This window comes from Zosterops lateralis (genome assembly GCF_965231275.1).
Source record: "Zosterops lateralis genome assembly, chromosome: 17".
In the NCBI taxonomy this organism is placed as follows: domain Eukaryota; kingdom Metazoa; phylum Chordata; class Aves; order Passeriformes; family Zosteropidae; genus Zosterops; species Zosterops lateralis.
In genome coordinates, this window is record NC_139777.1 from 7,858,461 (window position 1) to 7,884,059 (window position 25,599).

General features: G+C 51.0%; 1 protein-coding gene across 5 annotated transcripts in view; it reads right to left on the bottom strand.

The window, feature by feature from the left end:
• Window positions 1–25,599, bottom strand: part of SEPTIN5 (septin 5) — a 39,470-nt gene that overhangs the window by 3,962 nt on the left and 9,909 nt on the right. For 2 of the 5 annotated variants that reach the window (XM_083874126.1, XM_083874128.1), the window contains 6 exons: window positions 3,425–3,521; window positions 2,829–2,915; window positions 2,156–2,279; window positions 1,927–2,061; window positions 1,135–1,252; window positions 668–769 (listed from right to left, as the gene is read on the bottom strand). In XM_083874126.1, the coding sequence (XP_083730252.1) occupies window positions 668–769; window positions 1,135–1,252; window positions 1,927–2,061; window positions 2,156–2,279; window positions 2,829–2,915; window positions 3,425–3,521 (663 nt within the window). Of the gene's footprint in view, window positions 1–667; window positions 770–1,134; window positions 1,253–1,926; window positions 2,062–2,155; window positions 2,280–2,828; window positions 2,916–3,424; window positions 3,522–7,875; window positions 7,946–7,997; window positions 8,283–14,741; window positions 14,807–25,599 lie in introns of those variants that run through there. The other 3 variants (XM_083874127.1, XM_083874124.1, XM_083874125.1) reach the window with 3 other exon arrangements.

Below are 25,599 nucleotides of genomic sequence, written 5' to 3' on the forward strand. Positions count from 1 at the left end.
CTGAGGGAAGCTGTGTCTCTGCAGGTGCCTGCATCCCTTCTTTAAGGGGAAGCTCTACAAGGAAGCCAGAGCAAAGAGGCTGGGTCACCAAGCAAGTGGGACAATGTACACCAAGAGCAGCAATGTACAGGCTGTGCTCCTCTCTGCTCAGAAGGGAGTCAAAGCCCATTGTGCCTCTCTGACAGGAGAAACAAGGCTGTGCTGCATGCACACACAGGCTTGGGAGGCAGTGAAGACTGGGCTGCTGAGGCCTCCAGGTATGCCTGTATGATCATGCTGTGTCCCCCAGTGCAACTAATGTGCCACAGTAGTGCCTAATCACTCACAAATCTCTCCTCCTTGCTGATGGCATCACCCAGAAACAGGTGCTCAGAACTGTTGTACAACCCAGCTTTCATCTTAAACACACAGGCTGGGGCAGATGGAGGAAAGACTGACACTGCCTGGAAGGAGAACAGAAGGGCTGTGGGTTCATGCCACACTTGACTTTATGCTACCAGCAAGGACATCAGCACCTTCTCCAGGCCATCCACCACATGAGCCAAGGCTGTTCCCTGGGCAGCACTAGCACAGGCCTCCAGCACAAGCAGGGCAGCTGTGGTTCCTTCTGGCTGACCCACACACCCATGAGCCTGATTCCCCAGACCCTGCTGAGCAGATTCCTTACCTTCAGCTCTCTGTCTTGCTGCTTGAACTCCTCATCTTCATCAGAGTCACACTCAGGAAACTGGTACACTTTAATGCCAAATTTGTCGATCTCTTCCCGGATCTGTGTCCATGCAAGACAAAACCAAAAGGATGTAAAACTGAACAATACTGAAATTGAACAAAGAAATTGAGCAAAGAAATGCTGGGTTTATTCTGTTTATGCTACCATGGTTTGCTATAGCCTACAGATGGCAAAAGGATTTGATGTTTCTTCTACAGTCAGCCTCTCTGCTGATTTCCCTTCTCACAGCAGAGCACAGCTGCAGCTGTATGTGCAGATACTGTGTATGTGTATGTGTATATATATATACACACACACACACATAAACACACTGTATAGACACATAAACACACATATCTATCTCCCCTCCCTTCTCAGCTCATCCCTGCCACTTAAGGTATAACTGTACAGAAAGAGCATCTCACCCTCTCTTTTAGCTTCCGGATCTCGGAGGGGATCAGGCAGTCGGCTTTGGCAATCAGGGGCACAATGTTGACCTTCTCATGCAGAGCCTTCATGAACTCAACATCCACAGGCCTCAGCCTGCAGCAGGGATGAGGGACACGGTTAGCAAAGACACACTGGGCAGCTCCTCCTCCAGCCTCTCCACACACCCAGCACAAAGGGAAAAGGGAAAGGACTGTCACAAGAGCCTCTGCAGGACCACTGGGACAGCCCTCAGCTAGGGCTGTACCTTCAGGAAAGCTGTCTCCAATTTTAGCTGCTGTCTCATACAGACACAGGCTTGGTATTTGCTTCCTTGCAGGCCAAATACTGCCCAGGCCACAGCCTGGGGTCTCCCTCCAGCTGTCCTGTACCACAGGCAACCAACACAGCCCCTTCAGCTGCTCCAGGCCAGGCTGACACATGAGCCAGCGAGGGGCAGGGACTGAAGGCAGCTTAAAACTCCATTTCCTACACATCAGTCCGGCTTAGCTAGATAGGAACATCCAAGTCTGCATGGCATTATTTCTCCTGATTTTCAAATCACGTTGTAAGACCTGAGGGAGATCTGCTCTGCCTATTCACAGGGAGTCTGTCCTGCCAGTGACAGAGAAGAGAATGCTGTGATGCTTAGCAGAGGGAGCACATCCAGACAGCTCCTCTCCTGTGCCAACAGCCCTGGCAGTGTACAAGCTGCTGCAGGGCAATCCTGGGGCACAAGGGTCTTCCCTCTGGACTGAGTCACACCCCAGGCCTGCAGTGTGGGCTCTCACCCATGCCCAAAGGGAGAGATGAAGTAAAGGCAGCAATGCACTCGGTTGTCCTGGATGTTCTTCCGGTTCAGGCCACTCTCATCACGGAAATACTGTTCAAACTGCTGGTCAATGTAGTCAGTGATGGGCTTCCAGCTGTTCAATCAAAACAAAATCATCAGTAGCGTCTCCTGTCTCCTAATGACTGTGAGGTAAAAGACAAAAAGGAAGGCAGCAGTGCCGTGCTCACCACTCAGTGTTGTTAACAGCATCTCCAAAGCCTGGTGTGTCCACTATGGTCAGCTTCAGCTTGACACCCTTCTCCTCAATGTCCACCGTGTGCTTGATGATCTCCACTGTCTGGTTGATCCTCTCTTTGAACAGGAGCACATGAGTTAAAGCCAGGCTGTAATGCTGGGGTCCCCACTGCACCCATGACAAACCAGCTCCCTCTTATCACTGAACACAGAGAGTAACACAGGTTTCAAAAAGCCCAGATCATGCTATAAGGAGCCTCAAAGGGGTTGTACTGCAGGAGGCCAGCAGCAGGCAGAGAGACTCCAAGAAGATACACAAACCTCTGAAGTGCCTGTAGCCCAGTTGTTCTGAACATTTTGTCCAGTCACTGGGGAAGGGGAATCCTTACTTACTATACTCCAGCATCCAAGAACAAAAGACAAATCTCAATATCTCATCCCAAAGGGCTACTGCTGCTCTGCAGCCTCATCTTCCCTTCAAAGGACAGAAGAGCCCTACGGCCAAACCATTTTTCTTGATTCTAGTGCCTTAGAAGACACAAAGGAGAGCAGAGCCACAAACCACAGGGCTGGGATCCAGTCAAGCTTGTAGTTGCTACTGAAGCAAGGAACCAAAGTGCTCGTTCTTAGGACAGTCCCATTCACCCTGCTTTGCCCCCAACTTACCCTCTGCATTGAGGAGCTTTCTGTCTTTGTAGAGGTCTGTCAGGAACAGGCTATTCACCAGCGTGGATTTGCCCAGACCAGACTCTCCTAAGTGACAGCACAAAGGGGAGGAGAAAAAAGCAAGCAACATGACCCACTAATTGACTTACAAATGAAACTTTGAACAAGGCTTTGAATCCTGAGCCAGAGGAAGCGAGAGAGACGAGCTGTCAGGAGCTGTTCATTGGCACTACATTTTTCCAGCAGTGGAAAGACTTTTCCTGCAAAATGTCTCAATCCTCGTACAAATATGATCTCCCAGCTCCCCCGTTCTCCCTCTACTTCCTTTCCCTCAGTCTCTGTTCGACCCTGCCTTCATCACCCAGAGCAGTTGGAGGAAAAGCTTGCTGGAGAGGGCTGTGAGGGGTCAGGAGGGCTCTGCTCCTCCTGGGGGAACTGCCACAGGCTGGGGAGCAAAGCAAGGCCTGAGACAAGGACCAGAACAGAGTGAGGGGAGGATCCAGGTGCTTTGGGAGCACCTAAGGGAAGTGAGGAGAGCTGGTTCCCTTCACATACCCACCATGTGGCCCAGGACCTCCATCCACGGGCAGTCTCACCTGCAACCATCAGGGTGAAGTCAAAACCCTTCTTCACGGATTTCCGGTGGACCTGGTTGGGCAGAGTGGCAAAGCCCACGTACTGCTTCTCATGGTCCTGTGGGGCAGAGGTGGATGGCAGCAGGTCAGAGTGTGCCACTGCTTCTGCTTGAGCCTCACACACTGACAGCAAGTGGGACTCAAAAAGCCCCTGGGGCAGAGCCAAGGGCTGGAGGAGAGGCCAATCCCTGCCCTGGCAGCAGTGCAGGGCAAGACACATACTCTTCTGGGCTTAGGGACTTGGCCCTTCCCACAGGTGGCACAAAGGGACATGTCCCAGCCACCGTCCTGCTTAGCTACACTCCTTGCAGCTTCCCACTACAGAGAGCACAAGGGGAAAGGCACATCCCACCATTCCCATCAGAGAGCACATCCTGGGCTGCTGCTGACAGACAGCTTTCCTAACTGCTTTACCTGCACAGTCATAGACCCTTCTCAGCAGGGTCACCAAATGCCACCTCCCTCCAGGTCATTTCCACATCCTTCCCACCAGAGGCATGTGTGCTACATGATGGAGAGCTCTGTAATTAGCACCTCGGGGCTTGCACTGTCCTGAGCCATGTCTAAAGGAAGGTACAATGGCTCAGCTTCTGCTTGACCTGAGAGGGGATTATTTCTTGCTGTGTCACAGCCACTCCTGGCTGAATAAGAGGAAATCCTGAGTAATCTCTTGTGTTATTTCTGAAGAGACCAAAGTTCAAGGAGCATGGGAAGTGGAAGGATGTGGAAATATTGATAATAGAACTAAGATGATTTTGGTGAGGGTATTACATTTAGTTACTGGAGTGTTACCTACCACCCAACCCGCCCCCAGACACAGCCCCTTGCCACTGAGTGTTCTCTCATAGCACAAAATCCACGGGCACCCCACAAGCATGTCACATACTCTGTACAAGCACACTAAGCCATTCACAAATGCCTGAGCTAGAGACAGAATAGATTCTGCATTTCAACATCATTGAGTATAATCATACCACTGGGATTCACACCACAGACATATCCATGGAGCCAAGAGTTCCTCAAAACTGGCCCTAGTTCCTATTCCATGGATGCCTTCAAGCCCATGACTGCCCTCACCCATTCTCCAGGGACAGCAGGGAACACCTCAGTTCATAAGTTTAACTATCTCCATTCCTGGGCCACACACTCAAAGAAATACAAAATATGAACCAGGGTACCGAGCTCAGGTCAATGCTGACTTGCACCTATTTCCACACTGCAGGTGGACAATGTTGCTCCCAAGCAGCTCTCTACAGCTGCATGTCCACCTGTGTGAGAACCCCTGGGCATCTTCAGTCTGATAGACTGCAAAGTTTCACTGGGAACACTGAGCAGGGAAGACGGAGAGTGTCCTCCTCCCAATTTATGACTGCTCTGGAGCTGCCTGCTGAGATGGAACAGATGTGGCTGATGGCCATCATGGCCCAAGGACTCTGTCCTTTAGCACTGTCACTGCCTTCTGGCAATTGGTTTGGGTCTGAAACTTGGTCATTTTAGCCCTGAGTGATTGTGGGTTCTGATCTCCCTCACCTCCCGTAGCTGAAGCAATGTTGTTTCACCACCCCACAGTCCAGAAAGGCAGGAAGGGACAGAGAAAATGAAATTAGAGAAAAGGGGAGAATTAGAGAGTGCCTGAAGTGCTCCCTTGGCAGCTGCAATGACTGATCTAAAAGGCAGTGACATCCCGAGCAGCAGCACAGGGAGACCCCACAGTGATGAGTGATGGCAGCTCTGATGAGCTGCATACAGCAAAGCAATGCCTGCCTGGGGGACACCACAAACTGCTACCCAAAGGGCTCAGCAGAGGGCAAATGAGGTGCACAAAGCAGAGTGAGAAAGGTGATAATTGCAAGGTCACAAAAACAAGGAAGAAAAGACAGCTTCCAGCCTCTGTCTCTCAGTACCAGAGCTGTCTCACAGCTGCTTCACTTCCTGGTAAAACACATCCATGAGCACAGCCAAAGTGGACACGTAACAGCCAACATCTCACAGTAAAAGGTCCAGTGTTTCCCAGCAAGCACCACAAATACACAATATACTTCCCTTTTGTGCTTCTCCTGCCCTGATCTTTACCAGACTTTGGAAAGAGTACGATAACCTGCTCTCTCCAGTGATTTGACATGTGAAATAGTACTAGTAATGTGCTAATGAAACCATAGCTGAGGCTTGGGATGTGTTTTTCTTGTTTTGTTTCGTTTTTAGCCTAGATGACTAAGGGCTGACAATGGAGACACTGAGGAGCTACGCTCTGGTGCAACTCTCCTAACTTCTGCCAGGTGTAACTGGCTGAACCTGATCTCATTTCTGTACAGCTCAACCAAGAGAGTGTGGAATTGCTGTACCTGTGGTTGCCTCCCCATAGCTCCCTGGAATCATGATATTCAGAATGAGCACATCCCAGCTGTGCAGGTCACTGCCCTTTACCCATGACTCATGCAGTCATTTCCCTTGCAGAAAGGAAGGTCAATGTTGAGTGCAATACCAACAGAGGAGCTTCCCTCACTATGGGGGGCAACCAGACCTGTGAGGGGAAAAACCCTATCCCCAGCCATGTCTCCCTCAGACCTGCCATGGATATACTGCAGAGCCCTGTCAAGAGTGAAGGCAAGAGATGCAAGGCAAGTTTCCCTTCTTATAACAGCCCTCTCTCAGGAACAGCAGCATGGTCTCTGCATCAGCCTTGACTTGTGGTTCTTCACTGTAAAGGTTCACATTTCACATTCCCTTTCAGACACTCAGTGTGTGTTCCTGTGCCAGTTATATTCAGGCACCATGGCAGGTATGTACCACCACCTCTGCCAGCATGGCAATATCAGCATGGCACTTAAGGAGCCCAAGTATCCTCCTGAGCTTGGTGTGGGCCTTACTCAAAACTCTACACCACTCACCACCTCCAGGTACTATTTACAGAGCAACCATGCATGGAGTGGAGGGGCCTGGGAGGGCTACTGACAGAGGCAGGGGGCTTTCTGGGTTATGAAAAGCTAAAATCTATTCATAGATCAGAGGCTTGGATGGAAGGAGTTCCTAAATACATCACAGCCCCCTCCCCATGCTCTTGACCCTCACAAGCCAGGTCCCATCAAGCTGACAAAAGCAATGACAGCTGGTTCCTGCACTGCGCTTCCCTTGGCAGCTCCAGCTGTCAGGAAAGAGCCTCAGCCAGCCAAGCGAGCGGCACTGTGGCACAAGGAGCCCCTCTCCCACTGCCTGCTCCATGCTGCTGCCTTTGTTCCTGCTAGCATCCCGTTACCTCGTGCCTGGGAACGTGCCCCACGCACCCCACAGAGGCCACCAAGAGCTGTGGCCCATCTTTGGGACCCTGTCACAAACCAAAGCACCCCAGGCCAAGCAAAACACGGCCATACTCTCCTTTGGCACACGCTTGCTGGTTCACCAGACATTACAGCAACATGTCACATCCTCTAACACCCGGCTGAGGTGGCCAGAGCTCCCCTGGCAGCCAGTGCTCTCCCTGGGAGTTCAAACCAGGCAACAAAGCCCTGGGTGGGCTCAAGCCCTATTCCTGTTGGGGGCGTAGAAACATTCAGGATGTGTTGCACAGAACAGAAGGTGTTCACCTTGGCTGTCTGCACCTCCAAGTACAGCCTCCATCACTCCTGTCCTTCCCAATTCCCTCCTCACATCTCTGGTGGATGTGCTGTTTAAACCAACCCAGATCTGACATGACTTCACCATTCAGCCTGGGGATAAAAGGGGCCTTGCTGAGTATATTCAAAAGGGCTAAAATTAAACATCATGGGACCACAGCAAATTTGAAGAATAATCCCTATCAAGCACTGGAACAAGCCCCAGAAGTGATGGAGCTGTGCTAGGACCCTGACGCCTCTGCCTCTTCAGGGGGAAGGGCCCCTCTCGGTGTCAGAGCCTCCAGCACAAGGATCCAGCTCCCTCCCAGGCAGCCCTTCCTCCAGCCTTTCCCCTCCGGCCAGGCACGGCCGCCACATCCGCGCCTGCACGAACCAGCACAGCCCAGCCCTGCAGGACAGGCAGACCCTTCGCTTCCTTTCATTGCAGAAAGCTGAATTAATTCATAACACAAACAGACCCCGAGGCATCTGCCACGGACATCTGCTCCTCGGGCCTGGGGCTGAGCACAGGAATATCGGCAACACCGCTCGCCCACCAGCATTTGCTGAAGAGAAGGAAAGCGGCCAGCAAAACACAGCGTTAACACGGTGTTAATTAACACAAATCGGACTGCGTGTGGGCATACACAGCGCCGACTCCTGCCCCGAGCCCCCCCACGCACACAAACGCCATTCAGACAGGGAATCACAGCATCGAATAACCGCACAAAAGCGTCGCGCGTCTGGCGGCCGCCACCGCGCCCCGGGCCCTGCGCCCGCGGGGCTGCGCCCCTCTGCCTGCGCCCGCCGTCCCTCCCTTACCGGCGTCTTTCCGCCCCTCTGCTCCTCAGAGCTCTCATCTTGTGCTGCGCGCGTCTTCTCGGGCACCATCCTCCCCCCTCCTGTCCCCGCTGCTCCCCGGTGCTATAAATACATCCCTGTACCTTCAGCTTGCCTGGGTGGCTTCGCTGTGCCTGCGTCCGCGGAGACAGCAGCCGCTCCACTAACCGCTCCTGAATAATGATCGAATCCATAACCGCGGCTGGCGGGACGGACGGACGGACAGCCACCGCGGGCCAAGGGAAAAACCCCAACCCATGTGTTCCCTCCCAGCCTTCGCTAAATCCATGCGGCAGCCCCCCCGCCTACGCGTGCACACACACGCAGGGCTGGCTCGGCTCGCCTCGGTGCCGAGGCGAGGAGGAGAGCCCAGGAGAGGCGAGGAAAGGCGAGGAGGATCCCAGGCAGCTGCCCGGGATTTCCTGCCTCCGCCTGTGCCGCGGGAGGAGCCTGCCAGTGGGGACAGGACAAAGGCCACCGCGGCCGCGGGCCAGAGGCGATGTCTGTCGGGATCCCGCGGAGAGGCTGCGCACGGAGCGGATGCTGCCCCTGCCATCAGGCTGGCTCCAAGTGACAGATGGGCCTATTCAGCCGCAGGATTTCTTACATACCCTGTCTGACGCGGCCCAGACAAAGGTTTGCTGGAAGAAACCTGCTCTCAGCAAAAATGTGCTGCTTCTGGCTGTGTGGGTGAAGGTCTCAAGGGTCCAAAACACACAAAAAACAGGGTTCAGATACAACCCCCAGAGAGCAGTCCTGCTTGACGTGGATCTGTCCCCACGTGGTGCAGGCTGATCTCCTGTCTAGCCCAGGCTCTGCTGCAGCCTCATCTCTGAATCCAACTGGAACAGCAGCAGATGCATTCTGGATTTTACAGCAACCATTCAAGGTCTGGAGACTTTTCAGAATAAGGAAGTATCTGTGTGTTCATTAGGCAGATGAACCCAACCCAACAACAGCCCAGCACACCAAAAATGTCATTCAAATCTCAAGTCTGGGTTCTGAACCCTTCTATAAGATATGAAATGCCTTCCAGCTTTTCTGTGCAGCCATAGGAACTGAACAGGAAATTATATAAAACAGAAAAAAACCTCCTAATTTCATATAATCATGCCATTCTGGAAACCAGGAGGTTAATACCACAGCATGTATAATGAAGTGACAGGAGATGACAGCACTGGTGGTGCTGGAGGAACCTGTCCCTTGCCCCACGGGTTCCTGAGCAGCTTTCTGCTCACCAGTGGGAAGGACACAGGCTGCAGCCATACTCCTGCCTCGCTCTCAGCCAGAGCTCCTGCTGCTTCTCTGGGATCTGCAGGGCTCCAGCAGTGACTCCACAGACTGCCAGACCAGCAGGGCCTGTCCTGGTCACCTTGGGCCACAACCCAGGGCCTCCACCATGTACCCCAAGTCTGACTGGCACCAAGTTCTGTTATAAGGTACTGAGTCACTATAAGGTCCAGGGGCCTGAAGTCTGGGAGCAGCTGTGAGTGTGCAAAGGAAAGAAGAGGGGAAAAAACCCCAATGTTCTACCTATGCTGCCATCCTGCAAGCTAATCAAGAGTGATGTCAGAAGCCACAGACACAAGGTCCTAAAGGCTGATAAAAATAAAAGGAGGAGAACTGGGAAGCACTCCTAGAGCAGGAAAACTCCTGCCATACAACAGTTGTCATAGGACACACCTGAAACCCTCCTCCAAACCATCTTGCTTCACTAGCAGCATCCTTAATTATACCCACTGAGTTTTGTTCCCAGTTGTTTCTGTGTGTAGCAGTCAAGCAGAAAGCCTGGACTGAGATCCAGGTGTGGCAGGAATTGCCACTGCTCAGAACAAGTCCCTGTTTGGTGGCTCTGCCCTCACTCTGCAGCATTGCTCCATTCCCCAGGGAGCTGACAGCCTTGCATTGGTCTTCCAGCTCAGTGGTAGGTCAGGCCATGCTCATGACACATCTTCTTCCTCCTAGATTCACCTAATCCTTGCTTTCCAGTACTGAGGGACTCTCCCCAGGGTCTGCAACTGGCACACAACTGAGGAGCAGTGATGGCACCATGCTGCCTGCACTGGGCAGCAAGAGTAGTGGCTTGTGGCACACCCAAGGTGCATCAAAACCTTCTTAAGATAACAGGAAGTTTCACCAGTCCTTCCACACCATAAACCACAATAGCTGCAAGCAAACCCTCTCCAACCCCCATGAATTCTCATGGCTTGGAAAACCCTTGTCTGAGGGCCACAGGCCACATGGCCACCAACCACAAGCATCTTCCAAAAGCACACGGAGACACACTGTGTCCCCACGAGCCCACTGCACCAAATCAGAACATTCTTTTGGGCTGGGATCACGGATGAAGTCAACAACGATTTGGTGGCGACAAAACCACAGTGTTGTTCGTGGCCCCAGGAACTGTGCTGACAGTGCAGAGAGGAACAAGGAACTACTGTCTCCCGAGTGCCGTGAGCTCTCACACATCACACATGCTCTCAGGACTGGCAGCCAGGGAGGAATTCCAGTCAGAAGGCCATGCCTGATAACTCAGGAAGCAGATTAGGAAAAGAAACAAAAAAGTAGGTCTTGGCTACAGAGATCATCTTAAGACTGAGTGGCCAATGCTATGGCTTCCAAAATGCTGAAGAATGGTCAGCTGGTCTCAGCCTCTCTTGTCCCTCCTAGAGATGCTCATCTGGCATCCTCAGAGTCACCAAACCATAAATGACAGACTCGTTTGTGTCCCTCAGATGTGCTGCATGACACACCCAGAGCTGTTGGCTCAGGCTGATCTGTGTCCAAACTTCCTAAAGCCCAATCCAATCTTGTTTTGCCCCTGTCCTTTCTGATCACAATCCTCTTGCCACACAGCCCTTAGAAATGCCCACTGTAAATCTTGGCCTGCCCCTCCAACAATGAATCTGATGTACACCATCCTTAAAAGAAGAAAAGCAGAGGACATCTCGTGCAGTGTGCAGCAGAGCTCAGCAGGGGAAAACTTGGCACTTCCAAGATGTAGAGCAAATCCAAAGTGTTTTCTTCCACTGGCACCTCTAAGCTCCTCTCCAGGCAGGTGCTCACAGCAGCAGCTCAGGAGTCAAACTGGCTGCAGGATCCAAGTTTATGAGTGTCAGAAGAGTCAACCCCAGTCTGCCCACCCCCAGCCTGCCAAACAGTCACCAAGGGCAACACAGGGATGGGGTGCACCAAGTCCTTCCCACCCCACAGCCCAGCTCTGTCAAACTGTGGAGAACAGCAGAGAAGTCCTCCACCTGCAGGGGAGCTGTTTTCTGGCTTAGGGACTGCAGTGCTAAGGCTCCATCCTTGGTGAACAACTAGGACCATGTAATGAAAAACTTCAGCCTGATCCAGACAGACACTCTTGAGCAGCACAGAGCCAGGCAACAGGGTCCCACCAGGGATGCACCCAGCCAGCCCGGCCTGCACGGAAACTGCATATCCATGGCTTGGCACGGTCAGCAGAGTCACGTAATAACAGCATTTATGTTTCTTCCTCTGAAGCAACTAAGCTATTTTCAGAATTCCCCACAGAAGGGAGATTTTCTTCCTGGCTGTTTTCTAGGACAAAGGGAAGGGCAGCTCCACAGAAGCTGTTTGCTCAAGCTGAACAGGAGCAGCAGCAGGCAGCAAACCCATTCCCAGCTTGGACCAGGGCAATGGAGGCTGAGGAACAGCCAATGTCCTCCATGCAGGTGTATAGCTGGGAACCTCCAGGGCTGTTACCACCTTCTTCTCCTGCTGCCTCCTCTCTCACTATAAGGAACATCAGTGCTGACTTCAGACAGATGATTCTCACGGGTATCACAAGTCTGAGCTCTGCTGCTTCATCACCAGCAGAGCTGCACACTCACCCTGAGGCTCCAGCTGACCTGATCCAAGGGAAAAAGCCTTGCTGATCTAAACTCCGATGAATAATTTAACCTCAAACTTGCAAGCAAGGCTCCATGGAAGTGGCTTCTGGGAGCATCACAGCCCTGATGCTTTAGCCTGGCTTCATCCTGTGATGCTCAGGAAAAAACAAGATACCAGACAAGAAATGCAGAAATCCCAAAGCACAGGATTAATCCCCTGTATGTTCAGTGCCACAAGCACAATGTGCACAGCAGTCTTTTCTTTTCTTTTCACATCTTTTCTTTTACCTATCCCACAGGTCAAACTTCTAATTTCCGCTCAAGGGTCACTGCTGCTTTGTCACATAATCCCTCCAGAAATGTATAAAATTCTATTTCAAAGGTATTTATGCTCTCTGCTTCCACTTGAAGTGCCTCGTGCTTCCCAAGAAGTACTGTGTGACTCATGCCATGCCTCCACTTCCAGCTCTTAAAAAAGAGCCACGACCGTAATTTGCCTCCTGCTTGTTTAAACTCGTGACTTGCTCTGGAGCGAGTTCACAGAGCTTCTCACACCCAGCTCCTCATTTAGGATAATGTGCACGATAGAACAAACTGGGCAGACGTGGAGCTGGCTGGATGTCTTCCAGCAGCCCCCTGGGTCGCTGCCCGCTGCTCTCTCTCCCCGGGAGGAGCCGTGGTGCGGTACCGGAGCGTTCCGCGGGAGGGCCGTGTCCGAGCGGGGAGAGCCCAGGCGGCTTCCCCGGCCAGGGCCACAGGGAAACCAACGTACAGCTCAGACCTGCCCTGCCCTCGCTGCTTCCTCCGATTGCGAACGCATCGGTTAGCACAGGACAGAGGTTTCCAGATTTAGCTAGTTAAGACAAAAGGAGAAACCAGGTGGTGCAGGAAGTTCGGCGGCAGTCTCGGCACTACTGCTGCTCATCTCTGCCTCCGATTCATCCTCCAGCTCTGCAGCACTAATCAGGTTTAAACAGCTGTCTGGCTTCTCATCTCAAAGCTACAGCTGGAAAACCAGGGAGAGGCAGAGCAGAGCCCTGCCAGCCCTGGAAACCCAAGAACAACGTTTGGGAGGCAAACAGGTACACATCACTCTGGGGTACAGAAGCTGGCTGGGCTGAGAGTGGTTTGGTGGAAGAGGATGGAAAATAATGGTGATTTATCCTCTGCAATAGAAAGGCACTGCTTCTTCCAACTCTTGGGTTCTCCATCCAAATGACAAGAACATCAGTTTTGGAAGTTCTTGATGCATGTTAAAATACATGAATAGGAAAAGGTTGGGGACAGGATCCTACAGAAGATGCAGTTTATGTTACAGGTAGTGGTCCCAATCCTGCGATCCTTACTCACCGAGTAGTCCCTTTGAGATAGAGACGACTGCTCACGTGAGTAAGGGATGCAGGATCAGGCCTGTCTACCAAAGAGGCTGAATCCTGACCTGGAGAGGACATCATGGCCTCTGAGCACTGTGAGACACCTATGCCTGGTCCAGCAGGAGCTGATCAAAGGGCATCACAGGGGAAAACAGTCCAGGCTGAGGCACCACACCTGCAAACAGCACACTGAGCACAGACCATGGAGAGCAAGGCAGTGGACAACAAAGGTGTTCCACTCAAGCAGAAATTCTCCTGATTCATTCCCAATTCACCCATCTCATGGATACTCCTATGCCTGCAATGAGATCTTTCTTAACCCTGCTGTCCTCCCAGCAGGCTCCTGAAAACCTCATTGGGAGAATGAAAGCCAACTGCCTTGGAAGAACTCCCAACCTCTATCTTCCAGCTACGATTAGCATAACTTTAGGAGTAGCTGATGCCCACCAGACAGGAAAATAAGCCCATTCAGCTCACCAAATAATTTTAAATTTCATTAATTAAGGGGGGAAAGGCAACTCTCTAAAGAACCTTCAGTTCTGGGAGGCACCCAAAGAGTGAAAAGCTGGCCTCAGACTCTGTGAGCAATAACTTTGAAAAGCTCTGCAGAACAAGGATGTAGAGGCACCTCCTTCTTCTTCCTAGGGGGTCTCCTGCAGGTCTTCCAACAAGGACTCAAACAACCAGTCTCCAGCCACACACCCTTCCTCCCTGCTGTCAGCTGCCTCTGCACACTCAGTAACATGAAGCAGAGTCTTTGTGCACCTTGAGACAGCAGAGGCACACAGGGACCCTCCCCTTCCTCCCCACCCTCACTCCTGGGCTTGCAGCCCCAGGCCACTTATCTGAGATGAGCCTGCTGAGACGGAGCCATGCACTCACCCTCCTCCCTTTGCACCAGCACAGCTCTGCCTGAGCTCCATCCCCACACAACACAGCCATACCTGGCTGCAAAGTGCTGTCCCTCGGAGCCCCACGGGCCAATGTTCCTGGGAAAAGCAGCTATGTGCCTTCCAGTCTGCCCAGGCTCACTGTGATGTGTGCTGGACCATCTGCTATCCCACAGGGGACCCCCAGGAGCCCTTTCCCAGCCCCACCATAAAAACAGTCTGTGCAAACGTCACTGCCCACATCAGTCTGCCCAGGGCTGGGCCCTGTGTCGGGACTAGCATGTGTCTTTGCAGATGGATAATTAGATTCCCTTTCCATTCCCTTTCTCCTCCTGATGGTTTCTCTGGCTAACAATTCCCCCGCAGCCCTGCACAATCCAGCAGCATTAGTCAGAGGTAAATTCTGCTCCCTTCCTCCCCAGGATGTTGTTCTTGGTTCAATATGAACAGCAGAATGAACTGCACGATGATTTGAGTGCTTCATTGCAGTAGCATTTGTCGTTTTCAGCCTGGCAAACACAGGCTTCCCTCCCATAGCTGCACCCTGTTCCTTTTCCCCAGGTGACACAGAAATCACAGCGTGAATTCAATGAGTGTGATGTTGGCAATTGGAAGCAATTAACTAATCAGCAGGAATACACAATCAGCTGGACTGGAGTTGCAGCACACCCCTATTTATGAGCAGTGGTGCCAAACACTCCTTTTGGGCAGGGCCTAAAGAAGCGTACCTGATTCTCAGCCATGGTGAGATGCTCTCAGAAAAAGATCATAACACCCTCCTGCAGGAAACCTGAGGAAGAGATGGAGCAATGATGAAATTGGGGTAATTTAACAGAGCTGTATCTCAGAGCTCCGAGAGAAGGAGAGGATTGTGTGCCCAGATGAAGTATCCAAATAGATCCTCACTGAGCATACAAGATTTTCTGCCCTCCCCTGCCACTAAGAAGTGGCTTTCTGGGAAGCAGTACTGAAACCTGAAGCCCTGATGGTTGCACAAGCATCCCCAGGACCTGCAGAGATGCACAGACACATCAGTTCCACCTGACAGAGAGGACTTATCCTGCAGGGATCCACAACTTTCCCAGTTTCTCACTCACAGGAGATGTACAGATGGAAGCTTTCAGAGACAATCTGTCAATTCTGTCCTCTTGTACCCTGTGCCATCCTGTGTTCTCCATGGGCAATGTCCTGAATCCATGCAGAGCATGGGGCTCACAGGCCTCCAGTGCAAACCCTTAAGACTTCCAGCAGCTCCATATCAGTACCTGGACTTGGTAGCTTCTATTCTGCACCTGGCTGCAAAACCCAAACTGCTGCCTGCTCCATGCAAGGGGCTTTGAAATGCCTTTCAGAAGATTCCAGGAGCTTGCAGCCTACTCTCTCCCCCGTGGTCCATGCCAGCCCAGTGCTGGCTGCCCACCAAGAGCTGGATGGAGCATTACCCAGCTGTGCCAGGCTCACAGGCCATGAGGCTGAGACACTGCAGCCATCAAGCAGTCAGTGCCTCTTGCACCATTTGCAGCCTGGCTGGGCTTCCCAGGGCTTGGCACACACCAGTGCCCACACTGCATCATGGTGGCAGTGAGTTCCCAATGTTCCCAAAGGGCATCACAGCCCCAGCTGCCTAAGGAGGTTCCCAGCACAGCTGTGCTGGGGGCCACTGGCACAGCTGTGGGACCACCCAGGCAGATACAGAGCCTAGCAGTTTGCTGCATGAATGAAGAAGAAAAGGTAAGGGCAGCAAGGCAGCTGGGGACCAGGATTGTTCCCCACTTGCCTGTGGTTGTGCAGCCATCCAGCATTCACATCGGCTCCTTGTACCCTGCCATGGCAGACACTGAGGTTGTGCCTGGGGGGCAGCTGTCAGAATAATCAAAAACAGAATCAAGAAATGCTTTCCAACACCTTTCTCTCCCCTTCTCCATCACCTGCTTGCTCCAGCAAACACCAAGCCTGGTTACACCTTTGCTGCACAAATCACCACTTCCCTGTGCCCTGCAGTGTGACTGGAGATTTATATTTTATGTGATGATGAGAGAAAACTTCAAGTCACTGAACATCTAAATCAAACTGTGCTGTCAAAGGGAATTTAAACAAAGTTTCTTCCAAGCTTAAGAATAATAGTCAGTAACTGCTGAGTGCTGCTTCTCCATATCAGGGAGATGTTGACCAGTACGGCCAAAAAAAGAATAGTTAGTCTGAGTTTGGAGTGAAACAGAGTAAAGAACCTTAAATGAAGAAATATCTGGCTCAGCAGAGATTGTGTCAGATACTAGAGGGCTCTCCATGCCTTTCCATAAAACAGGTGTGAATTGCAAGGTCTGGAACCCACAGTAATGATGACCACACAGATCATTTACCAAGACTGGTGGACACTGACAGGTCCTGGTGGCTCTGCAGTACCCAGATGAACACCCTGCCTGAGGCTGCCGCAGGACACAGCACAGCTGGCCAGGCTGGGGGGCCAGCTCAGCAATCTTGGTGCTCTTGTGACAGAGGGACAGTAACAGGCACCCCAGCACTGAGGCAGGAGCCCAGCAGAGCCCACCAGCACAGCAGCCTTGTCTGCTTCAGTCCAGCCCCAGACTTCATTAGCAGTTTTGCAGCAGTGAGAGATTCCTACTAACCGCTGAGATGGAGCCATCTGTTTCCATTTATGTGCTGGCTCACAGGAGCAGCTACACAGCAAAAGGACTCTAGAGAGGGTTTGCTCTCCTGAGCACACAGGGAGTGAACAGCCAGCCAGCTGGGACAGAGGCTGAATTCACCCTCCTTAGTGACCTAATACCTCCCCTCTGCAAAATGAACACCTGGGAGGCACTGCAGCCCTCCCCCTTTGATTTTGTGACCAAGCTCCATCATTAATCCACCTACAGGCCACTTCCCTGAAGGCACAGAGGACTTGCTCCCAAGCACAACTACACCAAATTACTGCTCTGCATGGCACCACAGCAGAGGAGGGGTTGATAAAGCTGTTCCCACATCTCTTGGCCTGCCCTCTGAAAGCCAAAAGGAATCTGGCACTGATAAGTCAGGATCCCTAAATTAACAGCTATCATGCCCTGTTTTTTTTTTTTTTTTCTATATCAGGGTCCTGCAGAAATCATGTTATGCAAAGAAATCTTTACCCAGACACCTTTTCCATGCATTCATTTTTATGTACACACTGCTTGGGCCAACCCAAGCTGTGTGTACCCAGCCAATGTACCCAGCTGCCCCATGAAAGAGCAAAACGTGCTAGTGGTGCCTGTGCAGCACAAAAGCACAGAGTGGAGATGAAAATGGCAGCAGGTACCACGGGAGGGTCTAGGCAGCTTCCAGAAAAGGTAGAAGAGGAAAGAGATAAAAACTGGGGACACCCTGTGTGATAAGGGCAATGTAAGTATTGGTCCTGTCTGGCAGCTGAACTTTGGGAGGACTTTGCCAGCTTGCTTTACCAGTCACACCTGCTTGGGAGGGAAAATAGTCTTCTTGCTCAACAGGAGGTTTCATACTATGAAACAGATTGCTTAATTCTTGGCAGTTTGTGTTCAGCAACTACCCTTTTCCTGTATTTGCTGCTTCCTCTCTGAGCACACATTTTTTCAAAGCCAGAAGAGATATCATACTCCTCTCATCCTGCCCATGGGCCCTGCAATTCCCTTCAGAGATTCTTTCCATTTGGAAGATCTGCTGCCTGTGGTGGACTCACAACAACAGCAGAGAGCAGCAGAACATATACTAAGTTCTCCTTTCCTTCACAACAAAATCTTCCTAGTCTTGACTGGAGAGAGCAGAAGTGAATGTTCCTAGAGAACAGAGTGTTCCTGGAGAACACTGCTCTTAGGTGAGAAAGGATGGAATATCAGGACATAGCATGAACAAAATGCAGCAACAGTAACACCCTGTGATACTGCAGTAGCAGCAACTGGCTGGACCAAACTGCCACAAAACCAAAATCTTAAAGCATCTTACACAGCTTCATGGAGGGATCCTTCCCAACATGATCTTGTCTTACTGCCCCAATCCCATCACCAGCTTCTCTGCCTCACTGTGGTTTTGATTATCTCACCTCCAACCACACCCCTCTGGAGAGGGCAGTTATGGATCACTTGGCAGCACCACCATGCTCAGCCCCCCAGCAACATAGCACTGATGCTGCAGCCAGAGGTGAGAGAGCAGCCAGACCTCAGGTCCATTCTTAATAGTTGGAAAAGAGCTTTCTCTGAAGTGTATCCTCCTGTAACTCATGTGTCTGGTGTAACAGCCCAAGCACAGGAGCTTCCCTTGCTTCTCCAATCTGCCTTTGCTTTGCTATCACATATTGTCAAGCTGTCCTGCTCAGCCCTGCTCTGCTGAAATCTCCCCAGGAGACATTTCTCCTCAAAGCTCCAGATAGAGTGACACTGCCATCCTGGTCCATCACAGCCCTTCCCCATTTGCCCTGAGGCCACTCCCAGGGACTTAGTACATTGCAGAGAGCACACACAGCTTCAGGCCACAGAACACAGGGCTGCTGAACCTGAGAGACCAGGGGAGCCCTGCCTCCTGCAGTTCCCAGCCCACCGGGTAAAGCTGTGCTCAGGCAAGCAGGATCTGCTGCCAAGACCTCCCCCAGAGAGGGAAGAAACCAGTGACCCTGCCCCGAATCAGGGGAGGCCCTGAGCAGCACGGCAGGGCTGGGCACAGAGCCCTGAGTTACCATCCCAGCTCCAGAGCTGACAAACCTCCCAGCAGAGGCAGTGCCTGCTACAAAGCCTCTTTTGTTCCTGACACACGAGCCCGCTCCGGGCTGCCGCCGGGACACATCTTTATTGTGCCCTCCTGACTTCAGCAGCAGGCAAGGCTTGGGGATAATGGTCCCTTTCTGGGATGCTGCCGGGGCTCACACACGCAGGCTGCAGATGCAGGGGCTGCCAAGGTCCTGAGCCCTGCCAGGGAGCCAGCACTGGCACCATGCATCTGTCACCACTGACAGCAGCACACACCTCTCCTGGGGCTCCCCTGACCAAACTCTTTCTCAAAGACATGGCAGAGCTCCTCTGTAACCCAGCCAGCACTTGTCGCCTGTCAGTGCACTTCAGTGTCATGGGCACAGCTGTGGGATGCTGAGCAGAGGGGGGAAAAGGGGCATTTTAAACACAAAATACCTGTTTTGTTCATGCACTTTGAGATTGTTCCATCACCTACAGGCATGGAGACAATTCTGAGGCAGGAGGAAGGAAAATCTGCAAACTCTTGTCCTCACTGTGACATGGTCACAACAGGATTCATTTTCAATCTCTGCTCCCAGTTCAACAGGGAAGAGGAGCAGAAGGGCTGGACAAAGTCTCTTGATAGATCCCAAGAATGGTTAAACTCTCCCTTTTTAGCAGTGGTGGGAGGGGAATTTATATCCAAGCAAGAGTCTTGATGCCACCTGGGACAAGGCCAAGAGAAAAGCAAATTCTTCCAGTCAATTTATCCCCCTTCAATACTGCCTGCCCAGCTACAGGGAGTTTCTGCAGCCACAGAGACATGAGAAAAGACTGCTTTTATTTTCCCAGCCATAGCCTACCACAGCCCAGCATCTCTTCAGCTGAAGCCAGAAGACAACTAGACTTAAGGGGAAGTGGCTGGACACCCCCACACAGCTTATGAGACAGCACTTGGAAGCTGTCCTTACTGAAAAACACGGACATTTACTGAAATCCAGAGCTGCATCTGGCAGACCAGCTCCAGCATGCAGGATAGAGCTGGGCTTGCTGGACACCAGCAGAGTCCAAGGACAACAGGCTCCATCTGTGCAACAGAAAATCTTGGCCACCTCAAAATAGCAGACATCAAGGCAGGAGGAGGGCTCTTTGCCATGTCAGGAAGCAGAATTATCTCATAGTTTCTGCAAGTAGCATCTGTGGTCTCATGTGCCCCTCATCACTATCTGGACCTGCAGCGGACACCCCAGCTGGCTCCCACCCCATGCTCCAGATCCTCAGATCTCCAGGTTTCTCACTGACATCTGGGGTCCTAAAAAGCAAAGTCTTCAGGAGGGCTCTGATTCCCCCTTTCTGCTGATCCACAGGGTCCTCAGATTCAAAGAACCCAGCAGGGACTCTTCCATCCATGCACATACCTTCAGCACCTTTCCACACAGCACGTGAGCACACTTACGAGTGTTTTCCAGCTGGGCACAGCTCAGCACCCTGCAGGACAGGGCTGGACCTTTCATCAGGAACTAACTGCTCTGATATGTGACATGTCCAGCTGTGTTTTTTGGACTCTGCTCTCCTTCCTACTTCCCCCCACTCTAGCCTGTAGAAAGATGAGAAAGATAAAACCCCCAGAGCCATTACCCACTTCCCACCCTCTCACACAGCTGTTCACCACTGGGCAGGAGGCACAGGGCTCTCCTGGAGCCTCAGCCCCTCGCCTGCATCACTCAAAAAGTATCATAAGCTCTGGCTGGGACTCCAAACACTGCTCCACCTCAGAGCTGGAGACAGATGAGGTCACCTCCAGTCTGAAATCACTTCCCTTCTCAAACTGCTCCCAAGACTGTGCCACAGATTAAAAAGACTGGGATGGGTGGGGAGGGAAACCCAAACCAATGGAGCATGTTCCCCATTAAGAGCTCAACACTTAATTTATCTCTGCCTCCCAGTCGACTGCCATCTGAACCCTCCGCCTTCCCTCCTTCCCCTACAAGAACAAACCTGGCAGAAACTGCTTTGAGTTAACAGCAGGGTATGGCACAAGCTGCACAGGACTACACTCAACCCCCAAATCCAAACCCAAGCAGAGCAGTGGGGAAGAGTCACAGCTTCGTGTTGTCAGATGAGCTCAGCCACACTGCTCTGCCTTGTGCCAGCTCCAATTGCTGACCTGCAGCTGCAGCAGCCCAACTCTTTCTCCTCACACACATAGGGCTGGAAATGGTTTGTACTGGCAATGCAGCACTGAACACCAGCACTACAACCCTGTGGTTTCTCCAGCACAGCCCCATTGGCTGGCCAAGGTGGCAGCAGGACTCTCCCACCTGGACCCGACAGCACAAATGCCTGAGGAACCAGACTAAGAAAGGAAAATGAAAATTAAGATCACTGGGAAGGGGGAGTCCTAAGGAAAAGAGCCTTGCAGTGGGCCACACTTGGCCAGGAGAAACCAGACTGACAGTTCAGTGGCATTCTTTTAAAAACACATTGACCACAGATGAATCAGTGTCCCATTGTTAGAAGCTCTAACCCGACCGCAGTACCCAGCAGTGCCTCAGGCAGTAACGGCCACCACACATCACTGTCATCCACACACACTCCTACACAGTTATGGGTTTTTCCTCTCACCCCAGACTTTGCTCAACACAGGAAGCCACACAGGTTTTGTGGGTCTCTTCCAGAATTCCCAGTCTTGCTGCCCTGGCAGCCATTGGATGGGGCCATTTTGTCAGCAAATGCAGCTGCTGTGATCCATACAGAATCCAATCCAGTTCACACATGCACGTGGCCTTGGCCTCACTGGTGACACAGCAGCCACTGGGCACGACCCCACAGGGTGATATGAGCTATGCAAATGGCAGTGTATAGAGGAACAAGGGGCAGAGCATGCTCAAGTGCAGCTATGGATCACATGCTGCATAATTTTAGACTTTCTTCAAGCAGATGGAAGACTGGGTTGCGTGTGCTGCCAATCCTGTGATAGTTTCTTTGGATCACACAACAACCTTGGGGCTGAACAGCAGGAGAAGTACAGCATGACTGCATTTCCCAGACAGCACTTTGCTCCTCAGCCTCTTTTCACATGCCAACCCTGGACAACAACCAGTCAAAACTGCAATGAAAAAGAGACCTTTCTTCCTTGTGGGCTTCAGCCCTTCCAGAAGCAGAGTGCACCGGATAAAGGGATCTCTCTCAACCCCTGGCACCAGGCACGGACCTGGGCTGTTCAGGTAGCTCCTCTTCAGTATAGACTAGGAATAAATACACTGCAGGACAAACAGGTTTCAGCAGATGAAGCAGCAGGCTGTTCCCACCTGGCTGCATTCCCACCCGCTTCTTTCTGCCAGTTCTGGGTTCACACCTGTAACTCAGTAAGATGCCAGCAGAAGTCATCAACACAGTGGGGAAGTGATTGTCCAACAGCCAGGCTGCCTTGCAGGGGAGATGAGGAACCACAGAGCAGTGCCTGTGAGTTCCCAGTGGGACAGCTCCAACAGCAGTGAGTGGAGCAGGGTGTGCTTCACACCCACTGCCCTGAGAAACATCAACCACTGCATGGAAGGAACAGGTCTGAAGTTGAACATTTGGGCTAAGGGGAATCCTGAGGCTCAAGTGCCTCTGGAAAGCTTTAGTTGTGGTGTGATTGACTCACAGGAGAGCAGAGCCAGTCCGTCATCAAAATATGCTGTGTATCCCTAAAAATCACGGCCTCCAGACAGAAATGCCTCTAGACAGAGCTGTTATATCCTGGGCTTCAATTCCACCACCTCTGAGCATAGAGAACTTCACTGCAAACACCCACACCTGCCCTGGCTGGGACAGTACTGTCTGCTGAGCCCTTAAGGATCCTGTGCTGGAGAGCACTGAAGAAGGGTCATGTTCTTCACCCTGCACCCAGACACCCTAGAGAGCTCCAAGCCATGTTTCTGTTCCCTGCAAAAGGTATCAACACTGCAAAAGATAAGAAAAGATCTGCAAGAGCAAAGCCTGTGTGAGTTTTCCATGCTATGATGAGTCTGGGTGAAGCAGAGACAGGCACATGGGAGCATAAGGCCTCAGGGCAATGCACTGCCTGGCTCCTCAGCCCTGGATTTGTCATCCAGAGAGCAGACTGCAGTCAGGTCCATGCTCCCAGGGAGCACATTCCTGTGTCAGGGTGCTGAGCTGGAGCACAGAGGCAATGCCAGGCACAGAGAGCCCGTGCTCAGCACACAAGACAACTGCCAGCCACACAAAGCAGCCAGAAAGCAGCACAGCCACTGTGATGAACAGTGACTATCCACTAGCCAGCTCCAGCCAGGGAGACACAGGAGGGGTTTAAGGAGAAGTCTGAAGGAAAATAAAGAGGACAATTTTCAAAAGAACGTGGGATGAGCTTAACAGATTAATCTGCAGTGGAACATCTCTGCTAAATAGGTCCCTAAAATAGGAGCAGAATTGTAAAAATTTCAGTTCCAATACAGAAAACAAAATGTTAAATGGGTCTGTTACCCCTGAGCACAGCCATGATCCTTTCACAGAGCTACAACTCTCACTGATTTTTTTGAGGCAAAGATGAAAGAACCATTCAGAGCAGCCTGGAACATACCTCTTGCAGTATTTTCAGTTATTTTCCTTCAGCAACCCCTTTCCTGGACCTAATCCATGGACCACAGCACATGAAAGGCAGCTGTAAGCCTGGCACCAGGTGTGTAAATGCTGAGGCAGCAGCAGCCTCCTCATGGGAGATGGTGAGAGCTCTTGCTACACAGCAACTTGGATCAGAGAAGGATGGTGGGGGGGAAAGCGGTGACAAGGCTGTTCACCAGAGCCAAATTCATAAAAATACAGGAGGTATCTAGCTCCTCAGTTTCAAAGGAGTTAGGCACTTTCATCTGTATTAAAAGAAGGCTGGCCCTTGGTTCCTATTATTGCAAATTGCCTAAAAATTTTGCCTTTTAAATAACTACACTGTACAATGGCCTTTGTGGAAAAGCTCATGTTTCAGCCTAGTGCCTTTCATCTCCACACCACCAACCCAGACCAGAGGAATGTGTCAGCTCCTTGGTTAATCCAGAATGTGCCAACAATTCCAGAGGCACTGCAAGCAGGATCACTTCATTTGCGGCAGGAACAGCCCACAGTCCTGGACTGGCACAGTGGAAAACTGTGAGGCTGCGGCCCAGGAGAGGCTCCACAGACACCACTGCCATGCAAACACTCAGTAACTGCCATCGTGTCACAAGGCCCCACTGAGCTTCATACTGGAACAAGATCAGAGCTGCTATTATCTCACAAAAATAAGGCACTGTATAAAATACTGCAGCCAGACCAGGCAACCCAATTTAACCAGAACAGATGTGGAATATGAGTATTGTCCTGACAAGGTCTCAGGGATGGTATTTTCTACTGAATTCAAGACTGCCATTTTGCCTCTCTCCTCATCAAAAATTACAGCCTTAGAAACAAGCCTTATCACCCAACTGGACTGCAGGAGACACACACTAAAGCTGTACATCTTGCAGAGGGTTATTAAAAGACAGACATTCAAAAGTGCATTCTCTACATCTCCTAAAATCCTTTTCACCTTAAGATAACAATTTCTTCCCTGAAAAACAGAGAAAAAGCAACCACAAAAGGTTAGTGTCCCAAGCTGAATAACTACTGTCCTTGCACCAGGACCACAGCCCAATCATTGAACAAACAGGGTTCTCCATAAGATCTGTTCTTTGCTGATAATATCACTGTGACACTGGTCTTTGCTGCTATTTCAGTCTTGATTTCCACTGTAAAGTTTATCCTGTCAGTCATCAATATACTCTCTACTTGCCCTGTAGAAAAACTGTTATCAGCAACTCACTAATACAGTCCTGATTGTAAGGAACAGATAACTGTGGAATCCTCCCTCCTGAGAATTTTTCTATGGTATTGCTGATTTCATAAATTTCTTTTTGGGCTCATCTGAAAAGAACAAAAATGGTAAAGTACATGAGATGTAAGATGCTAACAGAGCAGGCACTATAGCAGGTATAGCAGAGTTCATGAAGATGTCACCTTTGAGATGATTGCATTGGATTTCTGGAAGTCAGAACGAAACCAGATTAAAAAGATATTAGAGAAGACAGAAAGTCATTTGACTGTAAACGCTGTGGCTGTTGGACACACAAGGGGCAGCAACACGCAATGTTGGAAAGAACTTGGAAGCAATGGAGTGGAAAAAATTGCATTTGCTAGACTGTGTTTTCCTACGAGGCAACCCAAAGGAAATGGAAACAGCCGTGTAGGTAAGGAGAGGAGCAAGGCAGTGTGGGGAATGCTCCACACAGTCAATGGGTTAGCAGAGAGCAGCACCCTCATGCAATGTCAGCTCAAGTGACAGCCACAACAGGCCAAGAGTAATTTGTCACCCACAGCCCTTTAACGAGAACTGGGTGCAAAATCAAATTAGATACCCACGAATAGCTCCTAGGACGTGCAGCACAGCGTGAAGTCAAACCTTTGTATGTTTTAGGAATTCAGAGATAACTGTCTTCAAGCAAAGCCTGGAACACTGTCTTATACAAAATGAGGAGGGGTTCTCTTGGGCTTCTAGCCTGGGCTCTGACTTGCTAGGCCAAACAGCAATTTCTTGGGATGTATTTTCTGGGATTTATTTTCTCAGATTTATTCTTTGTATGGGTTCTCATCTCACTGCCCCTCGCAGGCTTTTCAGGCTCTTTTATAAACCATTGCCTTGAAAATAAAAAGCAAGACCTGCTTCCTCTTCTGAAGAAAACACATCCTGGCCTATTACTGCAGGATGCCAGCCAAGAGGTGGGTGGATGCCCTAATTATTTTATTTTTTGAAAAATAATGAAGAAAAATAGTTATTTGTCATGAAGGAAAATCCCTGATGAGCTAAGAGACAAACCCTAGGTACCCAATAGACATGGATTCA